The 21,236-nt window shown below is 33.0% G+C and overlaps 4 protein-coding genes across 4 annotated transcripts; 2 read left to right on the plus strand and 2 right to left on the minus strand.

Moving 5' to 3' along the window:
- Positions 1-898: 898 nt before the first annotated feature.
- LOC105346703 (uncharacterized) lies at positions 899-4,944 on the plus strand. The gene is made up of 4 exons (XM_011455409.4): positions 899-1,084; positions 3,447-3,567; positions 3,664-3,824; positions 3,988-4,944. The coding sequence occupies exons 1-4, from the start codon at positions 922-924 to the stop codon at positions 4,173-4,175; spliced, it is 633 nt and encodes a 210-aa protein (XP_011453711.2). The 5' UTR covers positions 899-921; the 3' UTR covers positions 4,176-4,944.
- Positions 4,945-5,391: 447 nt separating this feature from the next.
- On the minus strand, positions 5,392-9,081 carry LOC105346704 (uncharacterized). The gene is made up of 5 exons (XM_034448636.2): positions 8,953-9,081; positions 8,152-8,212; positions 7,976-8,057; positions 7,001-7,299; positions 5,392-6,316 (listed from the first exon to the last, which is right to left on the minus strand). The coding sequence occupies exons 2-5, from the start codon at positions 8,195-8,197 to the stop codon at positions 6,021-6,023; spliced, it is 723 nt and encodes a 240-aa protein (XP_034304527.2). The 5' UTR covers positions 8,198-8,212; positions 8,953-9,081; the 3' UTR covers positions 5,392-6,020.
- Positions 9,082-10,420: 1,339 nt separating this feature from the next.
- LOC105346705 (formylglycine-generating enzyme) lies at positions 10,421-15,577 on the minus strand. The gene is made up of 8 exons (XM_011455413.4): positions 14,839-15,577; positions 13,936-14,010; positions 13,394-13,476; positions 12,843-12,965; positions 12,569-12,683; positions 11,568-11,684; positions 11,014-11,073; positions 10,421-10,716 (listed from the first exon to the last, which is right to left on the minus strand). Exons 1-8 carry the CDS (start codon positions 15,229-15,231, stop codon positions 10,540-10,542), a joined length of 1,143 nt encoding a protein of 380 aa, XP_011453715.3. The 5' UTR covers positions 15,232-15,577; the 3' UTR covers positions 10,421-10,539.
- A 48-nt stretch (positions 15,578-15,625) lies between these two features.
- LOC105346707 (MTRF1L release factor glutamine methyltransferase) lies at positions 15,626-21,015 on the plus strand. Its single transcript, XM_034448635.2, has 9 exons — positions 15,626-16,032; positions 16,343-16,425; positions 16,590-16,683; positions 18,584-18,700; positions 18,863-18,980; positions 19,409-19,514; positions 19,745-19,840; positions 20,600-20,713; positions 20,869-21,015. Exons 1-9 carry the CDS (start codon positions 15,676-15,678, stop codon positions 20,897-20,899), a joined length of 1,116 nt encoding a protein of 371 aa, XP_034304526.2. The 5' UTR covers positions 15,626-15,675; the 3' UTR covers positions 20,900-21,015.
- Positions 21,016-21,236: the final 221 nt, after the last annotated feature.

The following is a 21,236-nucleotide window of genomic DNA, read 5'->3' on the forward strand; positions in this document are numbered from 1 at the left end:
GAAACTTCACCAAATTAAATTGACTTTAAGCTAATTGATCAGCAGTCATACCTGCTACTAATCAGCTGCCTTTGTCACGTAATCCCAATGAACTTCGAGTACCTTTATAACTCCGGTGTTAAAATGTTATAAACATAGCCAGGTTTCGAAAAGAGGACACAATTACCTATTTAAAGGATCTACATTCTTATTCAATGAAACGTAGAACTTTCTTATTTATAAAATTAATTGAAAGACGGTAGGATTGATTGATAAAAAAGAGTTTATTCAGACACATGACGGAGGAGTTTTTAGATATAAAAATGGCGATCGACACTTTTAGACATCACGCAATAAAGATAAAGAATATAGGTTTAAAGGAATAAATTTTTAAAAAACCATTTATTTTGCAGAATTTGAATTATACAGTCCATTTCCTAGTAATCAATAAAGGCAACTTGAAGTTCATCAGACAATGTTCTATATTATAAATGATGCACTGGTCCATGGCACCCATGATTAATAAAATATCTTTAAAAAAGATAAATTTTTAACTCAATATTATGTATAATGTTCTACATTTTAATTGCAATATGTATTTTAATAATCAAGAATATAAATTCAAATAATAGAATCTATATTAATTGAGACTACTTCGAGCGCTGAATTATTCTTTTTTTTTTTTTTGGGACCATTCAAACTCTGAAGTTTTCCACCGATATAAAACCTTTGATCCCTGCCTTTTTATAGATTTCATTAATCGGGTTCGTGTTCTTTAGCCCTTGCGGTCTACATACATTTGTTTAAATCCAATATTTGGGTCAGTTAATTCTGACGTATCGAAAAAAACAAGCCACCTATATATCAAATCGACGTCACAGCGAAACCGTGTATGAGGGATTTAAAAGTGAACAATAGACGCCGGTTTCGCAATGGTTTTCAATGCATAGCAATGCTGGTATCGACAACACAACTCACCGAGTGACGGGGTGGATTCTGCGTGTCTGTCTGTCTGTAGCCGGAACGATGGGTAACCTGGCGCGAGGCCTCGTCAGCATCTTTGTTGTACTTCTATCGGTAATCGTAGCCCTGGTTTTATTCTCAGGTAGGACTTTATTGCATTTTTTAATATACAAAATATATCGGAAATGGTGCATTCCATGTACTGTATATATGCCTTCTATTTATTCATTCGTTCTTGAAAAATGCTGGTAGTTACGCACAAATGAAAATTAAAAGAAAGAAATCAGGTAGCCTATGGTGAACAGAAAGAAACACATAAGATAAAAGCAAAGCAAAGTCTTTCTCTATGAATAACTGTGATATCCTATTGATCGATTTATTTGCATTAGGAGATCATATCCCAGTGTGCGTTTTCAGTGGATTATCCGACCAGGATTGTTCATTGAACTATCATGGAGTGAAATTTGAGTAACTGGTATCTATTCATAAATATACCTTACTCTTTGTACAAGACAATTATTCACTTCAGTTATAATTGCTTAATTATTTTATTAACTCTTACACCTCACCTTTGATTTAATTGACTCACTCATATTGAAGTTTTACTCAATGACATATGTCACTCGTGCTTAAGTGCTAATTTCTATTGTTTTCAATTCTTATTTATATTGTGTTATACACCATTATGAGGGCAGAGGAATTAGGTTTCGGATTGTTCGGGTGTAGTTTTTGGATTCCCAGAAATCACCTATACCGACCTAAAGTTCAAATAAAGTGCTTTTTACCATCTAAAGCATTTTAGTTTTATTGTCGCCGGATATATAGAAACACCTTAATTTCCCCGGTGATAGAACTGTAAACTTCACCTCGTAAGGTTGGAAATTTCTTCTGATTTCTTGATGCAAAAAACTGTAAACGACTGTTTTTAACAGTTTGGCCTTATATATAGCACATTTATATTATAAATATATCGGTATATACAATGTCAAATATTGCAGAAAATTGTTGAAATTGTTAAATCACTTAAATTTGTCCCTCGCGTGAACGTAATGACACGTGCAACCACGATAATTAATTAAATTAACGTGATTTTAATGTGAACATCATGTGAATTTTTATACATTAAATCTTTGTGGTATTCTGTTGTATTCATATCTCTCAGTCATTTCATATTAATATTTGATTTTGCATAAATGAATTGCAGGTATAACAAATCCTTGAATTCTTAAACTAAAAAAAGGAAAGATATAATAGCCAAGAATGCAACATACAGCTGTACTCAGTAAAATAAATAGTTATCGGGGACAAAAATTCATATTATAAATGTTTTCAAAATCTTTTCTATGACCTACTGTCTTAAAAAATTAAGATAATGTTCGTAAAGAACAATCTGTTACGTAAGATGCAATTTATTTACCAACAGGACATTTTTATCAATATCGTTAATGCCTTGCTAACAAAAGTATATTCTGATGTCTCGTATGCATTTAAATTATTTTATAGTCAATAAATGAAATAAATATGATGTCAACACTCCTCTGATTATTGTCAGATACATGTAGTTTATAAGATTCAAGACTGTTTTGTTTTTGTCTATTATTTTTAATAGCATTTATACTTTGTTGAATACTAATTATTTTATACGTTTTCCAATTTTTTACTCATTTGTGGATATTTTATATCGAAAAAATGTAAATGTATGTCCAGTAGAAATAATTGTATTTTTAAAAATGTTGTTCCATGCATGCTTAAAAAGTTCTAAAATACTTTGCACCGACGGCAGCCAAGGAATACATTTTTCCGGATTCCTAATATTGTACATGAACCATAACTACCACATACTATTTCTGTCCCCCCCCCCCCTATCACTTCAAAATTTGTATACAAGTTTTAATTCAAAGCTTTATTTACTGTTTTATAGACGAAATGTTACACTTCATGCGGTGTAAATTTTGCAATATTGTAATATAACCACTTTCTTCTTCTCTTTAGTATGTCCATTGTGCATTGTTATAAGCGATTTAATTCGTTGATTGCAACATTTCATATTCATTGATAAGTACATTGTTCAGCACAGGGCAGTAAGAATAACCTTGATCAGCTTGCGATCGGACTAAGCAAAATAAATTGCGCAAATCCCGCATGCAGTGTTGCCGTGTGTTGCGCAATGAAATAGTATTATATAATTCTAGAATATACCCATCATTCTGAAACATTTCATTTAAACAATAAAATGCTTTCTTTGGTGATTCATGCAGGATATACAGAGAAAATATATAACCCGCGTTAGTGGGTTATTTAGCTTTTTTCTGCAATGATCGCTAAAACGAAATAACGAAAAACCAGAATCTCCCATTTCAAGCCTGGATAAAAGATGTGGAACTTTTTTTTTCCAAATCCAATAAAAAAAACCCATACCAATTACTGGTATAGAAACAAAAAGAGAAAAATAAAGGCTTAAAAATGGATGACAACTCTTATGAACATTGTTCATATCGTTTCAGCGGACAACGTTGACGCATACAGGAGAGGCGGATCCAGATATTACCGCTCCTACAGAACTTACTACTATTCCCGCTATTATTACTATAGTTACTATGGCTACAGTTACGGCGGAAGTTCCAGGTATGTGATTTTTAAAATAGTTTAAACCGTATGCGATTTAATGATTTTCAAATATGTGAAGGTACCAGTAACTCTTAAAAAAAAATGAATTTTCAGTTCGAGTGGAGTTATTGCGGGGGCGGTGGTGGGCGGAATTGTGGCAGTCATTGTCATAGTCGTTGTGATACTTATCATAAGACAAAAGTACATGAGAAAATCATCTACCCCAAGCAAAAAACCACCAGCTGTGAAAGTCACACTCAACACACCCAGTTCAGGTAAATAGCATACTTCTTATTCTCTCTTTCTTTCTCTATTTCAGTTCTCTCTCTCTCTCTCTCTCTCTCTCTCTCTCTCTCTCTCTCTCTCTCTCTCTCTCTCTCTCTCTCTAACCTCAACGCAATTGATACAAGATAAATATATTATACATGTATATTACAGTCATTCAAAAGAGACAGGAGTTCCACGACCGGAAGGGCCCGGAGTACTTCGCACAGTCCGGTGGCTACAATCCCTATGCACCACCACCGCCCGCATACGGAAGCGGACCCCCGGGGGCGTTCCAGTACCAGCCCGCATACCCCCCACCGTCAGACCCAGCTTACCCCCCGGGCTATGTCCCCCGGTAGTTTCAAAGTGACTCTTTTTTGACCTCTGACCCCGGCTGGTTTTGGAGTCAGATTGTTCAGCCTTCCTTGAACAGCATTATATATTGTTAAAGCATAATACATTTTTTAAAATTAACTTTATTTGATGTGTGAATGTCCATAATAGAAGATATGGATTATCATTTACGTTTATGGCGGTATCCTATAATACTGTACTGATATAAATATGATGGTGGAATATAACATTTACTTTTTCTCCAATCTTAGAACTTTTCATGCATTACACGTGCATGTATAAATATACTGTACATGTATATAGAGTAATATATTTATCTGTTGTCCAGCTATTTTTCTGTTTGAAAACCAACCACACAATGTTACTCAGATGAAATAGAAAGTGATTATATTTGTATTGATTTGATGTCTATAAACAAGACTGGTGAAAACTGTTACAATGTAGAACTTTCAACATATTTTAAAAAGTGTTGAAGGAATTAATTTTTTTTTATATCTATATTCTTACTTCTTTTTTTCACCCATCGATGCACTTGCTTCGATACCCGTGATTTCAAACTTTCATGATAATTCATAATCTATTTAAGAATATACACAGGAAGGGTTGAAAAATTGTACGTTATAATTTATACAATATTAATGCGTGATAGGGAAAGTACGGGTGATTAGAAAAAAATTTATACCGAGCTAATTTTGAAGGTTTTGTATAGACACTGTAACCCACGAATAATGATGGTTTATATTAAACCATTTTTTCCATTTATTTTTTATACTTTAATAAAATCCTGGTCTCGGCACCAATTTGAAGGAAGAAGTATACCAAATAGATGTTGTTTACTTGTTCAGATCTCGGACAATTTGAAGGAAGAAATATACCAAATATATTATGTTGTTTACTTGTTCAGATCTCGAACGTCTCAGTCTCTAGATTGAAACATGAGAAAGTTTGAATCGACATCGTCCAGCTCTCCGTCCATTATTGTGCTATCATCATTTTTGTGCTATTTATTGGTTGTTGTTGTAAACAACGCCTGCTACCCATGTCTACCTGAACACTGTTGCAATGTGTTTAATATTGCACTAACTCTCCAATATTATACATGTATTTCTGTTCTGTCATGTATTTGGCCAAATTTGTTGCATGTATATGAACAAATAAGTGAATGATCTTTAATAAATGCAATGAACGTTTTAATTTTTGTTAATTCTACGTTGTTTTATGTATACTATTTTAAACAAGATTTACAGTGAATAGAACATCAGTAATTTAAGTAAGTATTCTTTATATTCATTGGACGGCGAAGTAATTTGAGAGCGGGGAGGGGTTGGGGGTTAGAACTGAAAAATTTTAAGTTATTATTAGACATTAAAGAATATGCATAAGTTGCATACTAGTATGGATTTCTAATATTATTAACTTCACATTTTAAACTTTAATTATGTACAAGCATATGAATCGATTATGCAACAATTATTAAAACAGACAGTAAATCGGCAATCACAATCAAATGTCACTTTGATTCATACACTGTAAGTATGCAAAATAATTCTTCAAAATCAACTCAGTAAGTTCATTTAATAGGCCCACTCTTCTCACTTTTTTAATAAAAAGAAGCAAACACGTAATTGCATATCTTATGTAAGTACCCGTGTATTTAATTTTGCTGTCAGGCTTGGAAATTCCTAAAATAAATGACTGTAATCTTTGCATAAAAGCTATGAGCAGATGTACAATATTAATAACATGGATTTATAAATGCAATAATCTGAATAACTACTAATGGGATTTGCAACCGTTTAGTTAAGGTCTCAAATTCAAGTTAGTGTCTCTAGCTGGTGTTGCAATCTTGTTTATAGTGCTGAGTGGACGCGCTTCAACCGCCGACCGTTTGGGGCGGATTTTTCCTGTGATTTCTTCGCCTCTTCTCTGACCTTCTCTATACGTAATGCTGATATCGTCCTACTGATTCTACTGATTCTTTGGCGATTTTGAAGAAAATCTGACTCGTCTTGCTTCTTGGTTTCAGGCGGTGGGTCAAGGTACTCATACGCAGGCGGCGGTTCCATGAAATTGCGGTAATGCATCGGGTTCGATTCATACAGAGAAATGTTCTTTTCTAATTCCTTTGACTCCCTCTTTAAAAGAACTACAATAGAAGAGAAAAATGATGATGATAGATACACGTCATATGATAGATTGTGCCTTAATGTACTCAAATTCAAGTCTCTTTACAATAGTTCCATCTACACTAGCCAAGGTTTTTCGGTCCACTCCGCTCCACATTTATGGTACATGGGGAGCGTAGTGGACCGAAAACCAATGTCTAACAAACATGCAATAGTTCAGACATTTAAAAAGAAAAAAAATCTTCCTTTTTTATCGATTTAGGTTTAATTTACATACGATGCATCACTAAAACGAACATGATAAATACAAATTGTATTCGTTCATGAGGCTTTCAAAAATAAAAAGAGGCCCATTAAACATATTGCTCACCTAGAAAAATATTTCTTGTATCATTCTATTTTTTAAATGTTTAAATATGAACTTTTTTAAAGTATAGTAATACTCTTATATATTGCAAGATACATTAAATGATAAAAGAAACCTACTATCTTGAACATCATATCCTAAGATCTCATCAACTAACCTTCTTTATTATCCTGGGCCACAAAGCATTAAAGATAACAATATTGTAAAATGAACTATAATTAATATAAAAAGTGAAATAAAGTCACTGTACCCTTAAAATTAGGTTCAGAAGAGCTAAAACCCCAGAAAAGTATACACAAATTTTGTAATTGTATTAATAATACAATCATACATGTACCTGGTTTAGGGGTTTGCATGACTATTTTTAAGTCCGACATGTGCCTTTTGATTGGCGCCCAATTTGACTTTCGTTTTTCCTTTTCTTTGAGTTGTACCGTTGGGGACACCGCGGAGACGTGCATTTTGCTTTCGTTTTTCTCTCCGGCCCTGCAGCATTTCCAGTCGCTGACACAGTCTGAAATAGCTTCCTTTGGGGACCAAAAGGGGCAATATTTGGTGCGTAGAAGCAACACAATGGTGACTATAGCGAAAAACCCCAAAATTGAGCAAACAACAATGATCGCCACTGTATTGTCCCTAAAAAAATTAAACCTTTTTATAATTCATGTTTTTTCTCTTCATGCTAATTGTTGATTTCAATAAAAAAGGGGGCTATAGGTAGGTGGTCATAGTTATTTTAAGACCATTAATTCTAACTTGCCGGAGAACTCTGATTAAAGCAATATGAGCTGCAATTTTCAGGTTGAAATTTTATTTACGAAAATGTTATTTTCTACTAGGTTGACAAAAGATATCATGGTTTTCAACTCTCTGTTAGCCATATTTTTGTGGAAAAGGTCGTTCAGAAGCCTTAATTGGAGCAAAGTTGAATTATTGTCGTCCTGTATAAAAATTGATCTGCTATATATTCCTTAGAAAAGAAATATTCCTCAGACAAAAATCAACCATTTGTTCATATCCTATTTATCATAAAAGTTTAAGTTACATGCAGACTTCTCATACTAGCAGATTTTTGCAACAAAATAAAATTCTAAAAAATACAGCTCATATTGCTTTAAATACCTTACATAGGAAAATATTAATTTAAAACAATAATTTGTGGATTTTTATTTTACGAAATAATATTCTATGGCGGAAAAAATTAGGTCTAAAATGTTAGTATGGATCTTACACATGTAGACACATTATAATTGTTCAACATTAGTCAGAAAATGACATGAGCTCCAGCCTAATAACATTTAAGGATACTCACTCCTCTGTGCTTGAGCCAGAGTAGTAAGACCTGTACCGAGCAGATCGGGAATATCTTCTCGCTGCAACCCCCGAAAAACTCACTGTAAAGATAAAATTGAAATCAAGCTTATGACTGGAAAGTTCTCTGTACTGGAAGACTTGTGAAATGAAAAGCTCAGAGGTTACAGAACTTACCAATCTCAACTAAGAGTATCAGGAAAATGGTTTGAAATGACGTCATGGTTCCTGCTGATGGCTGAAATGATCACGTAAACATTAATCATTCATCCTCGTACTTTCCTATCACATATTTTGAATAACATGTATACATTGTGGCGACCTCTATAACACATGAATCAATGAAGAGCCAAGAAGATACTAGTAGCCTGGATGTACACAGTAACTACACATTAGGTCAATGTTTATTATTCAAATCCCTATCAACTTTCAAGTTCTTCATATTACCCGGCATAAGTTTTCGTTAATTTTTTTTTATATACAAATAATACACTTGAAAATACTTAAGAAGTGTTGATGATAATTTTTAAAACAAATACACGTAGTCCCTGAACACAATTTGCTTCATCTGTTATAAACATTTTAATCTTATAAATTAGTCTAACATTCCCCCAATTATTATCCAATGCCATAGGTTAATCTTATTTCGATGGAAAAAGTTCTTTGACAAATAAAGATAATTCATTGATATGTTGTGTTTTACAAAAAGGGAACTGGTTCTCTGATCGAAATTAAAACAGAATAATACATGATCTTTAAGCAATTACGCAGTCAAACATTGTACATGCACTTGTACATGTAATACATAAAGTGTACAGTCTACACTTGCTTGTTTAACAGGAACCTACATGCACACACTTAGTTAGTGGTGACTAGTAATTTCCATGTCCTTGATATCAATATACCACAATTAATTATTTTGTTGACATTCTTAAAGGCATTACATATCAAAAATCTAGAAAAAGTTGCATATTTTACCTCTTGTCCCCAAATGAAGAACCGAGCAACGATGTTACACTAGCATTTACTTCTAGGATATGTACATGGCTTGTCTCTATGTTTGGAAGTATTTGTTTATGTTAAAGACCATCAGTCAGGCTGAAAATGGCAAATGGATTTGGACATTTAAACATGGTGGGGCATTTAGTCTCAACCAATAATTAGACACATTTTTAAAAAACGTAGAGGTCTGATCAGCACTTAATCGCGCGAAAATTTGATTTTCTCAAGCAATGTAAATGAATGAATTAAAAAAAATATATATATATTTAAATAAATCAAATGTATTTAAATTTCAATAACATAGAAATTCAATAATCAGATAATTATAAATCCAAATGTAAAATTACATTTAGTTAGAAAAATTCCCATACTTTTATGTGTTTAAAGCAGTCAGGTGGATGAATGATAAAATCAGGCTTAAATATCAAAGAAAAGTGCTGTTTTTGCTACTTAAAAAAGTTTAATACCGAATATATATCGCAAAAATCAATTTGATATTTAGACATTAATTCAAAAAAGCATAAAATGAATTCACAAAAACTGACTGTACCACTTTGTGAAACAAAGCGCCAAAATTTGCATCAGCAGAAAAATTACTCCGAATATACCCAATGTCATTGAACGGTAAGTGTAGAAAAGACAATTGCACAATGCACTAGATATATGCTATTACAGGCGCTGCACAACATGCTGAAAAAATATCAATATTCAAACAATAGAATGCTTTTTGGGGATTCATGCAGGTATGAAAGTAGATCATAGCATTGCAGGAAAGTACAAACCCCACGTTATTCTGCAATAATCGCTACCTTAATAACCCGCATGAAATTATCAAGATACATGTAGCATTTTTTTTTTTTTTACATGTATATTAACATTTTTTTTTTGGATGAATTACTGAGGTAATCATAAAGAGAAGATAAAGAAACTTAATTAATAATTGTTAATGTACATAAAGAAATTTGATCAAGGAAATAGCAAGTTTGCTTGTATTGGAATTTGAGTCTGACATCATCATCATCATTTCAAGCAGTCCGTGAATTTTCTTCCGTGAAAATTTCAACGGATCAACGAACTGGTTAAAACTGGATCGTGCAGATTTCAGCCCTGTCAATTTCGAAAGGACTATGCGTCTGACGTTGGAAATATTTCAATTAACATAATTCCCTGTACTATAATATTAATACATGGAATTATCATAAACAGAAACAATTATTTCTGTTTATAATAATTTAATGTATTATTATGTACAGTACGAGTAATTATCATATCATAATATATTCCATTTTATTATAATTTTATGTATTATAATAGTACAGGAAATTACCTTATCATAAATACATGTAGAAACAATTATGTTTAACATTTTAAAAAATGAACTTCTTGTTGAATAATATTGTGTTTTCTCTTGAATACACAAGGTATCAAAAAGAACAATGGAAAACTAGGTTTTATGATTTTATTACGACTTAATTAAATGATGATTAAAATTAAAAAACAAATACATTATAAGGCAGTGTATTTGAGTAAATGATTGCACTTAATTCATTAACAGTATTTGGGTCACAGTTCTTCTTTGACGATATTATCCTCATCTAATAAAACTTCTTCTTGAACCAAGTTAATGTCATTTAAATATGACGGAAGTGTGTCACTTGCGCAGCGGAAGCCTAAATTGACCGCCGAGCTGTCCGGTGTATTCTGACTCCTAGCGTCACATCTATAACGATAGCAGTAGTTCTGGAAATAAAAGGATAGGAATTCATTGCTAAGAGAATCCACAGATATCAAATACATGCACTTGTAAATGTACCAAACTACACATGTAAAACGTTAACAGTAGTTCTAGAAATAAAAAGACAGGAATTCATTGCTTAAAAGAATCATTTCGAATACAAGTCCTGCAAAATGTACTCTGTTTCTATTTTTTGAATAACAACTACCGATTATTATTAATATTGGAGATGAGGAAAGTATTTTAAGCATGCTTCGTGTCTATGATAGTACATATATTAATTATAATATCATTTATCTTACTTTATGACACATATAAGAGCCTCCTTTCTTTACTTTGTCTGTTCCAAAACGTGGTCCTTTCTGTAACATCAGTAATACACCATAAAATCAACAAATACTCTAAATGTTCTGATGAGCAACTCACAATTTTACACAGCACATGTATGTGAAGGAATCAAAATAATGTACATGTACAATCAAGCAAATCTGATTGTGGTGTGCATTTCTTATGTTTGCCTTTTTTGCGGTTGCATGGTATCACAGAACGAAATTCTGAAATTTTGCTGCCACTTGTTGTAAATGCTTTCAATCTGCTTTTTAATTTCTTATGCTACAAATCTTCAAGTTGACTTAACTTTTTTTTAAACTAATATCTGCTGAATAAAATATTTTTATGCAATGATATTTTATCTTAGCTTCATGTGAACTTTTTCGTTGGCACTGCACAGGTTTGAGTGTTCAAAAAATTAAAAATAAACAAAGGGTGTTCTTTGTATTGAGAATGCCCACCTACTACCGTAATGGCTTTACCTACATGTATATTGTCACTAAAAAATGTTTGATATGGCACTTACAGGGTTTTTCTTTGGGGTGGGAGTAAACTTGGTCTCCCACCAATCTTGTGTCCACTCCCAAACGTTTCCTATGATGTTTTTAACACCAAATATATTTTGTTCTGGAAATTCTGTAACCTGTAAATTGAAATATGATTTAATAAAATTTCAAGCATAACTACAATATCAAGCATTTTTATAGTATTTTTAAACCTTAATTCTAATTTTTACCATGTATTTGATTGCTTGCAGCACACGTACAGCATTGGAATTCATGATCTTTGTGACATGAATAAATATATGACATATACACATAGGCCTACTCCAACAATAATTCAAATTTTCTAAAACTTTGCTAAAAGTATCAAGCCTTTAACATACAAATTGAGGTCTTAAATTGAGTCATTTACTGAAATTATTTTATACCACATGTCAATTTATCTGAGTCCAGGAGATGTTTAAGATTCAATGGATTGATGAGCAATAAATGATTGTTTTAAGCAATAAACTATGTACAGAAAAACACAGTTATAGCGACCACGCTTTTAATGAATTGATGCTTACAGCAAAGTGATTTCCATTCCACGTGACATTATTTCATGTTGTAAACTTGACAGATATAATGAATTACGCTTTTAACGAGGCAAAATAGTCAGTCCCTGGCACTTCGTTATAAGTGTGCTTTACTGTAATCACTGTTTGTCTTTGAGCATCCACACTTCGTATGTGTCGTTTTGTTGTGAATGTACATGTATTATTAAAGTCTACTGAAGAGATAATTTACATGTACATATGGCAAAACATTGTGCAAAGTATTCATCTAACAATTTAGTACAGTAAAACAAGCTTATACTGAAGTGCCTGGGACGGGAAATTTTATTTTGTTATAAGCCTAGTTTATTATATCCGTCAAGTTTACAACATGTAATTAAGTCACGTGGAATGAAAATCACTTCGCTGTAAGCCTAAATTCATCATAAGCATGTTTGCTATAACCATGTTTTACTGTATAAATCACTCACTGGGGCTGTGGTATGATAGCCATCGTCTGCTAAGTTCTCAGAGGGAAATTTCCCATGCCAGATATTCATCCAATGTTTCCCTTTGGGCTCTTCCTTATTTCCCCATGGAAAAAGTCTGCATGTTGAGGTAATATTTAAAAAAAAATATCAACATCAAAATAAAATGCAAAAAACAATCATTTTACCCCCCCCCCCCCCCCCCGCCTCCCCACACACACAATACATAATTATTTCCCTCTTTCTTTTGTATTTATAAAGAGGGAAGTTGTCTGACCTTGATTTGAGATTGCCTTTACAAGCACGCTCAAACTCTGCTTCTGTCGGCAGTCGTTTCCCCGCCCACTCACAGTATTTGACAGCATCGTTCCAGGACACATGTACAACAGGGTGATCCATTCTGGAATACATTTATTTTGTTTAATCAAAAACTAGATACATGCATCTCAAAATGACATAATTGCTATTAAATGTTATCATTTATACATGCAGATTCAAAGAATCAGATAAAAATTTCTTAAATATGTCATAGGATTATCTAAAAATTTATAGTCTGAAGTCAATACAAAATTTGAATTTTCTGTATTTTTTTACGTCATCAATATTTGTGTGCAAAAAGGATAACGAGGTGACATGTACCGTAGTTGGATGGTTGTGATACAGTACTAGCCAGTGGTAAATGTTTTCCAAATTAAATGTAATTGCTATTGCTCTGTCTCATCTCATATGCCCCTCTTATATAACATGTATTGGAAGTTGGATTATGACATGATTAATACAGTCTTGAGAAACATCCAGATCTAGTTGTTTTCAAAGATGCAGACTTACATGTCTTTGATGGAAGAATCTGGTCCATTGGGGTGCCTCCAGTCAGCGCCGTTTATTGGGACCCACCAGGGGGCAGCAGCTACCTACAAGTATATAAATACTACAGTGCTCTAAAAAGTCAGTTACAGTCATTACAAATATATACATCTGTATGCATGATTTCTTCATACAGGATAATTTTATATCCTCTCTCTCATTGTTTTTGATCAATTTTAGAGTTTTCTCCACTTTTTCTACACTTTATACATGCAATTGAGTCAGAGAAGATTTAATTAAAATGAAGTGAAGTAGCTATTAACAAGTGTGACTAAGAAGAGCTGCAATAATGTGCCCTCTCTAATTTTTTTTTACCTGATATTTTCTGGAGAAAGATTAAAACTCTCCCCCCCCCCCCCTTTAAATGGGAGAGGGCTACATTTTTGCAGCTTAATAAGAATTTTAACACTGGGTCCAAATCATCCTTTGCGTACAGTATCTTATTGGCAGAAACAAAATGTCTTGACAAAAAATAAAATCAACAGATATTTCAACAGCTCACTTACCGATTGAGTGACATTTTTTAAAACTTCTTCACTGACATAATTCTCCAAGCAAAAGGAATTTCCAAAACTTTCTGCCTGCCAAAAAAAGAAAGAAAATAAATACACCCTTATTATCTTTCAACCAAATACTGATTTATGGTACAAATACAAAATCTTAGACTAGAAGTTTCCTTTTTAAAAATATACCAATAATCCAATATATCTGAGTTGAGTATAATTGAACATGTTTAAAAGGAATAAAACAAATTTTATTAACAATTAAGATTATTAAAGAATAAGATAGTGTGTACTCACTAGCCTATATCAATTTTAAATAGTAATGCCAATGCTACATATGTACATGTATAAAAACAACTCTTTATATCACGACTAGCCCTTATCAACCAGCCTAGCATGCTATTAAAAATTCAGTCTGATACTGTGTGATGTAATGCATATTGCAATATACCGGTATGTACTATATTCATGTACATGCATGTTGTGATGTACCAGGTATATCAAACATAACTCTATGATCATAGACAGATAAAGATGTTTGTTTAGGCCTATAAACTGCAAGATTTGTCTATTATAAAGTGCATTATATATCACTGCATTGCGAAAGAAACAAACTTTTTTCCTGGCTGTAATAGACTTTTGATACATGTATCACAACATGGTGAATTTTGTAGAATGCTGTCAAAATATTGATAAGTACCAGGTATATGCAAGGTTATAAAAAAATTACGGAATAAAATAAAATTCCCATTCAAAAAATCAGGGAATAAGAAACATGCATGGTTGCTTACAACTTTTCATTAATGTACACATCAGAGCTGCATCATCTATGGGTATTTTTTTTCGGACAAGAATCTTAATTAAATAAGATATAAATATCATGTTCACTCAGTGTCATAATTATACCTCCGTCACATATTTTGTTTCTGCTACAAATCTTTGAAACTCGGCGTTACTGACTTCATGTTTATCCAGATAGAATCCATACACTGTGACTTTCCTCGCTGGACCTTCCCCGTCTACTGGAAAAACTGGTTCATCAGTCCCCATAGTAAAAGTCCCCCGTTCTATGAACAACATCTCATTTGTTCGGGGTATATCAGATGGAATGTTTACATGTTGTTCATCTGCCTTTTCATTATGTTCATTGTTTGAGTATTTAGTAGAGTCACGGTTAACTTTACACCCACAGCCTTCTTCTTTTGAATCGCCATCACATTGACTTGAATCCCCATCACATGTTTCACACGAGGTGCACAGGAAAAGTGAAAGTAGAAACACGCACACTAGTTTTTCCATGTCTGTCGAGTAGATCGATATATTGGGAAAAAAAAGATGAATATCCGATATTAGCTCCACGAAATATTAATGTATTAACGACGTGGTGATGTTATGGTTGAACGATTCCAAAGAATCTGCAATCAGTTGTTTGTTATTTTGGCACGTAAAACTTTACACAACTTCTACACAGGTTCCTCTGTGTGATTTTAAGGGTTTTCCAGATACTACTTATCTCCTCTAGAATCTCAACAATACGACCGAAAAAATGCATTTATCGTGTCAAGCCGAAGGATGAACTTTAAGGACGTCATCACCTCAGTTTGTGAACTTTAAAAAGTTTATGCTACTTTCAGGTTAAGGAAAATAAAGTTAACTCGTTCATTGAAAATAGCGATCGGATAGTTTTCACCTTCTATTGTTGTTTTTATCGAGGAAACAAAAGTTAATATTGAAATCAAATAAATGATATTTAGGCAATGTTTCAACTTAGACTTAGCATGTCAAAATTATTCCAAGACCAACTTAACCTGTCAGAAACCACATGTATCTACTTTCACTTTCGATTTGATTAAACACAAACGACCGATAAACAATGAGAGAGAACTTGCAAGGAACATGAAATGTCTATTGAACATTCCAAGAATAAGTTTAAATCATTACATGAAAAGATATTCAGTTCGACAGTTTCGTTCAATTTCTAATGAAGTGAATCAACTAAGCGCTGATTTGACCAGAAAATTCCAAAATGTTGGAATCGAGAAAACAGAATCACGTTTATCAGCGGAATTCATTATAGCCCATGTGATGGGCAAAAAGATGGTAAGCCATCTTGAAATTAATATGTGTGTTTACATTTAAAAATAAGACATTTCATGATGAATTGAATATTAATCCTGATGAAATTCGGTTTTGCTAGGATATATTTGGACCTGCACCAAAGGAACTTGTTTTAATAAAATTTGACTCTGTAGTATAACAAACACACTATTATTATGATACATAGGGTGGACTTTATTACAGAAACAACTTACTGTGCACCTCATGTGAAGGAGTACAGACCCTAAGCCCAAACATCCTACATTATAGTTAACCAGAATGTTGTCGGTGTTAAATTGTTTATCAATTGCAGTTTTACCAAGTTTCAAAGAGTGCCAAAATTCCTGGAACCCAGCTTAAGGAAATTAAAGAACTGGCTGAGAAACGTTCAGAGAGGTATTGAGCAACATTAACTGTTGGAAACCTTGTCTAATGCCCATTTTTCATTTTGTTCATAATGCACAAACACTATTTAATATGATTGTCTTTCTAAGCTATTACTGCAAAAGTAAAAAAAATCCTGAATGAATCCTTTAAGATAACTTCATAACATTTTTAAGAATGCCACTCCAGTATGTCCTTGGGGAATGGGACTTCCATGAATTTACTGTGAAACTAGCCCCACCTGTTCTTATTCCAAGGCCAGAAACTGAGGTATGGATGTCAGTAATATACTGTAAATTCCTAATTAAACACGAGGAACTATTATCTGCGTAAAATCGCGAGAAGCATCCTTCGGGATTTTAAAATCTTGCCATTATTTTCTGAAAGTTGAAAATTATAAGAAATAAGGAGAAAAGTTCATTGTTCGCGATTTTATATTCTCGCAATTTGATACAAACCAGCGGGATCGTGGAATTAAGTAATCGTGCAATATAAGGAATTTACAGTATAAGAGAATAAACCAAGATAAAGGTTCAATATTGCTAGTCCAACATGCCCTTCTACATGTTTATGCTGTCCTCCTTACCTATTAGAGGATCAGCTTACTCAAATTTGTATTAAAAAAATACTGGTTTAACTGCAGTAAAATGTCAGAGTTAAAGGGTTAATCCACTAGCTTGTGCTAGTAGGAGTGTGACAGTACTAAGCCTATTATATGGTATATCTTTTATACACTCTATCCCCAATCTGATTTAACAGGGAAACATATGTATTCCACAATTAATCATTTATTATTCCAACCTTTCAACTTTTGATATAAATGTATTACTAGTATTAATAAACATACTGTTTATTATACCCCCCACAAACGAAGTTTGGAGGGGTATATAGGAATCACCTTGTCCGTCCATCCGTCCGTCCATCCGTCTGTCCGTCTGTCTGTTCGATTCGTGTCCGGTCCATATCTTTCTTATGGAGAAACATTAGAAGTTCTTACTTCACACAAAGATTGCTTATGACCTAAGGGTGTGTCATGACCATGAACCAAGGTCATTCGGGCAAGGTCAAGGTCACTGGTAGAAAAAGTGCACAATTCGTGTCCGGTCCATATCTTTCTCATGGAGAAACATTGAAAGTTTTAACTTCACACAAAGATTGCTTATGACCTAATGGTGTGTCATGACCTTAACCCAAGGTCATTCGGGCAAGGTCAAGGTCACTGACAGAAAAAATTGCAAAATTCGTGTCCGGTCCATATCTTTTTAATGGACAAACATTGGAAGTTCTTACTTCACACAAAGATTGCTTATGACCTAAGGGTGTGTCATGACCTTGACCCAAGGTCATTTGGACAAGGTCAAGGTCAATGGCAGAAAAAAGTGTAAAATTCTTGTCCGGTCCATATCTTTCTTATGGAGAAACATTGGAAGTTCTCAGTTCACACAAAGATTGCTTATAAGCTAAGGGTTTGTCATGACCTTGACCCAAGGTCATTTGGACAAGGTCAAGGTCAATGGCAGAAAAAAGTGTAAAATTCTTGTCCGGTCCATATCTTTCTTATGGAGAAACATTGGAAGTTCTCAGTTCACACAAAGATTGCTTATAAGCTAAGGGTTTGTCATGACCTTGACCCAAGGTCATTTGGGCAAGGCCAAGGTCACTTGCAGAAAAGTGTAAAACTCATGTCCAGTCCATATCTTTCTAATGGGCAAATATTGGAAGTTCTTAATTCACATCTAGAATGCTTATAACCTGAGAGTATGTCATGACCTTGACCAAAGGTCAATTGAGGAAGTTCAAGGTCATTGTTAAAAAAAAATCGGGCTCAGTATACCAATAATTCAAAATGTTTATATTAAGTGGCTGCTTGACATGTGGAATTTCGTTTGATTCGAGTCATGTTTGTTAACATAAGGATGCAAATGTCCTCATGCATTAACAGTTAACTTGAACTAAAATGGAATTTAAAGAATAGAAATTGGTTTGTGTACTCATATAAGCATTAACAGTTTTAAAAAATAAAGCAGTTGTTATTTATAGAAAATGGACGATGAAATAGATTCATTCAATATTTTCTATAATAAAAAAATACATGAGTTATGATTTTTCTTAGCGGGGGGGATCAATTGTGAGCTTGCTCACAGTACCTCTAGTTGGACCTACTTTACAGGAGTTGGTTCAGTTTGTTCTAGAAGATATAGGACAAGATGAAACTTTCCAGAAGTTCCTAGAAGTTGGCTGTGGATCAGGGGCAGTAACTCTGTGCTTACTTTCCAAACTTCCATGGGTAAAAAAACACCCAAATTTGATTTGTAATTTTGCACACAATTAACTATTGTTAATAGTTTTAATAGAATTTAATTTTGTAACTTAAAGTAATCTTTAGCTTTCAAAATGTTGTCCTGGATCAACTGTGTAGTTTATAACTATATGAATCTTGTATGTACAGATGAAAGCAGTAGCCTGTGATATTAGCAAAGACGCCTGCAACCTGACCATAGAAAATCTCTCCAGATATCATGTAGACAAGAGGGCCAGTGTATTGAACAGGGACTTCAAAAGCCCAGGTTTGTCTGTCATTTATTAGCAATATCGGGGATCATGTCATCTCATGAATGCTGGGAGGCATGATTAGAACATAACTGGTTCAGTGAAATATGATTTTGTGGGTTATAATCACAATAAGACATATTACTCCTGTGTATACAGATGATTCAACCGAGTTCATGGTAACATAAATTCATGGGTATTCACAAAATTGATTCTCAATTTATGATTCAGCCTTCAGATGTATTTAATTTGTGTTTCACATGTGTTTTTATAATGCATGTTATAGTTTTAATTTCATTAACATGTATTTGTTTTATTTCCAATTTTCATAGTCCTTGTTCATCTTCTATATATGTTGATTTTTTTGAAAAGATAATCATTCTGAGATTACTGGAAAAACAAGAAAGTGATGAATCCCATTATTTTTCCTTTTTGATCTCTTCAGACACTATACAGTTGATTTCTGAGCATGGTCCATTTGATTTCATCATCAGCAATCCCCCATATATACTTACAGCACACCTAGATGACCTAGATCCTGAGGTCAAAAAGTAGGTCTCTAAAAGATATATGCTGATCATGAATTTAAATGATATTTAAAAAGAGAAATGATTTTGAAGTTTAAGATACAAGTAAATTATAAGCAACTTGCATAGAAAACTGAAAAGTATGATTATTTTTTCCTGAGATTCACTGTAACTTGTATATATAAGATCCTTTATCATTAAGGATTACTAAAATTTTAGTCAAACTGAATGTTGAACTTGTGTACATGCTTTAGATATGAGGATAGATTGGCACTAGATGGAGGACAGGATGGGTTGGACTTTGTGAGGCATCTGATAGCAGTGTCACCGTTACTACTGAAGAAAGAGGGGTAGGTATTAAGTACACTTGTACTTGGATTTGATTGTCACCTGATAAAGCAATCAATTCTAGCGAGAAAAAATCAAGCTACAGGTCTGTGGCGTCTGGTCTGTAAAAATTTGGATGGACAACCAAAAAATTTGCAATTTATGGTGCACAAAAAAATTGCACTTTTTTGATATTGTTATTTTTATTCTTAATTTTGATGTTTAAATCTTTATGATACGTGTATATAAAAATAGTATTCATCAAGAAATTCACCCAATTTCATTGTTTTGTTATACAGTGAAAACTTGCATTTAGTGAACTACGAGAAAGACAAATAATGTTGATTTTCTGAAAATGTTATTCTTTTAATCCGTTTATAGGCTTATTGATACATTGTAACTTTTTAAAAACTAGGTGGAATGAAACTAATTAGCTTCACTGTAAGCTAAAGACTTTATTCCTTGTCAACATATTTGTTGAATACTTTCTTCATTTAGGCCATAAACTGTTCTTTCGTTGAATTTCATTGAGCACAAGTCTGTTGTCTATATTGTGTGCTTTTTTAAATTAATGCAAGTTAATTGGTGTTTGGTAGTCGTTGTTGTTTTTTTCTTTGAATGGTACTAGAGCTTCTCAAATTCCTTTGACAATGAGATCGACATCATTATCCATACTGATGATGAAGTCGTTCTCATCTTGTGAAATTCTATTGCATCGTCATCCCTTTTGATTCAGAGTAGTGATCTCCATTGATCCCTTTCTGTTTATTTTTTTTTTTTAGAAAACTATGGCTTGAGACAGGATTAGAACAACACAATTTGATAGAAAATGCAATCAACAATCACTCTGTTGGTCAATTAAAATATATCAAATCCATGAAGGACTTTACAAACAGGTGAGTGCAAACCCTTCAGAAAAAAACAAGGCAAATATCAATCTAATTACGTAACCTAAAATATTAAAATGTTATTTAAAATAATGAAAAATATGTTTTTGTCAAGATATATTCTGGTATCCAATGAATTGCTTTGTTTTTTGTTGTTGTTGTAGAGAGCGGTTCTGTCTCATACAAAAAGTATGAACGTTTGGCAGCACATGTTAAGAAGAATTTTATTTATTAATTGTATGAATACAAGCATTATTTTACATAACAATATAAATGCATTTTCAGTAATACATTACAATGTCAAGTACAAAAATACAATGTATGTTTTAAACTTTAAAAAATAATTTTGAAATGTTGTTTTATTAAAACGATAGATGTCCATGTTTATTTATTAATAATTTCATGGTCAACCTATCAGCAATAAAATGTATTGGTGGAGTATAATAATTGTATACGATATTGTTGATTTCAAATTTGCATGCATACTTTTGTGTTACTTTACTAAAAAAAAAAAGACTGAAAAATATTTTTA

This window comes from Magallana gigas, chromosome 4, assembly GCF_963853765.1.
Source record: "Magallana gigas chromosome 4, xbMagGiga1.1, whole genome shotgun sequence".
Classification (NCBI taxonomy): Eukaryota; Metazoa; Mollusca; class Bivalvia; order Ostreida; family Ostreidae; genus Magallana; species Magallana gigas.

Excerpts from the sequence above, each read along its gene's own strand:
- LOC105346703 (XM_011455409.4), top strand. The coding sequence starts at position 922 with ATGCATAGCAATGCTGGTATCGACAACACAACTCACCGAGTGACGGGG. Across the intron at positions 3,568-3,663 it reads AGTTACGGCGGAAGTTCCAG|TTCGAGTGGAGTTATTGCGG; the intron begins GTATGTGATTTT and ends ATGAATTTTCAG. Across the intron at positions 3,825-3,987 it reads ACTCAACACACCCAGTTCAG|TCATTCAAAAGAGACAGGAG; the intron begins GTAAATAGCATA and ends TGTATATTACAG.
- LOC105346704 (XM_034448636.2), bottom strand. The coding sequence starts at position 8,197 with ATGACGTCATTTCAAACCATTTTCCTGATACTCTTAGTTGAGATTG. Across the intron at positions 8,058-8,151 it reads GATACTCTTAGTTGAGATTG|TGAGTTTTTCGGGGGTTGCA; the intron begins GTAAGTTCTGTA and ends TTATCTTTACAG. Across the intron at positions 6,317-7,000 it reads CATGCAAACCCCTAAACCAG|TTCTTTTAAAGAGGGAGTCA; the intron begins GTACATGTATGA and ends CTTCTATTGTAG.
- LOC105346705 (XM_011455413.4), bottom strand. The coding sequence starts at position 15,231 with ATGGAAAAACTAGTGTGCGTGTTTCTACTTTCACTTTTCCTGTGCACC. Across the intron at positions 11,685-12,568 it reads GCTATCATACCACAGCCCCA|GTTACAGAATTTCCAGAACA; the intron begins GTGAGTGATTTA and ends TTCAATTTACAG. Across the intron at positions 10,717-11,013 it reads GCTCTTATATGTGTCATAAA|AACTACTGCTATCGTTATAG; the intron begins GTAAGATAAATG and ends TTTTATTTCCAG.
- LOC105346707 (XM_034448635.2), top strand. The coding sequence starts at position 15,676 with ATGATATTTAGGCAATGTTTCAACTTAGACTTAGCATGTCAAAATTAT. Across the intron at positions 16,684-18,583 it reads TTCCAAGGCCAGAAACTGAG|GAGTTGGTTCAGTTTGTTCT; the intron begins GTATGGATGTCA and ends CCTACTTTACAG. Across the intron at positions 20,714-20,868 it reads ATGAAGGACTTTACAAACAG|AGAGCGGTTCTGTCTCATAC; the intron begins GTGAGTGCAAAC and ends TTGTTGTTGTAG.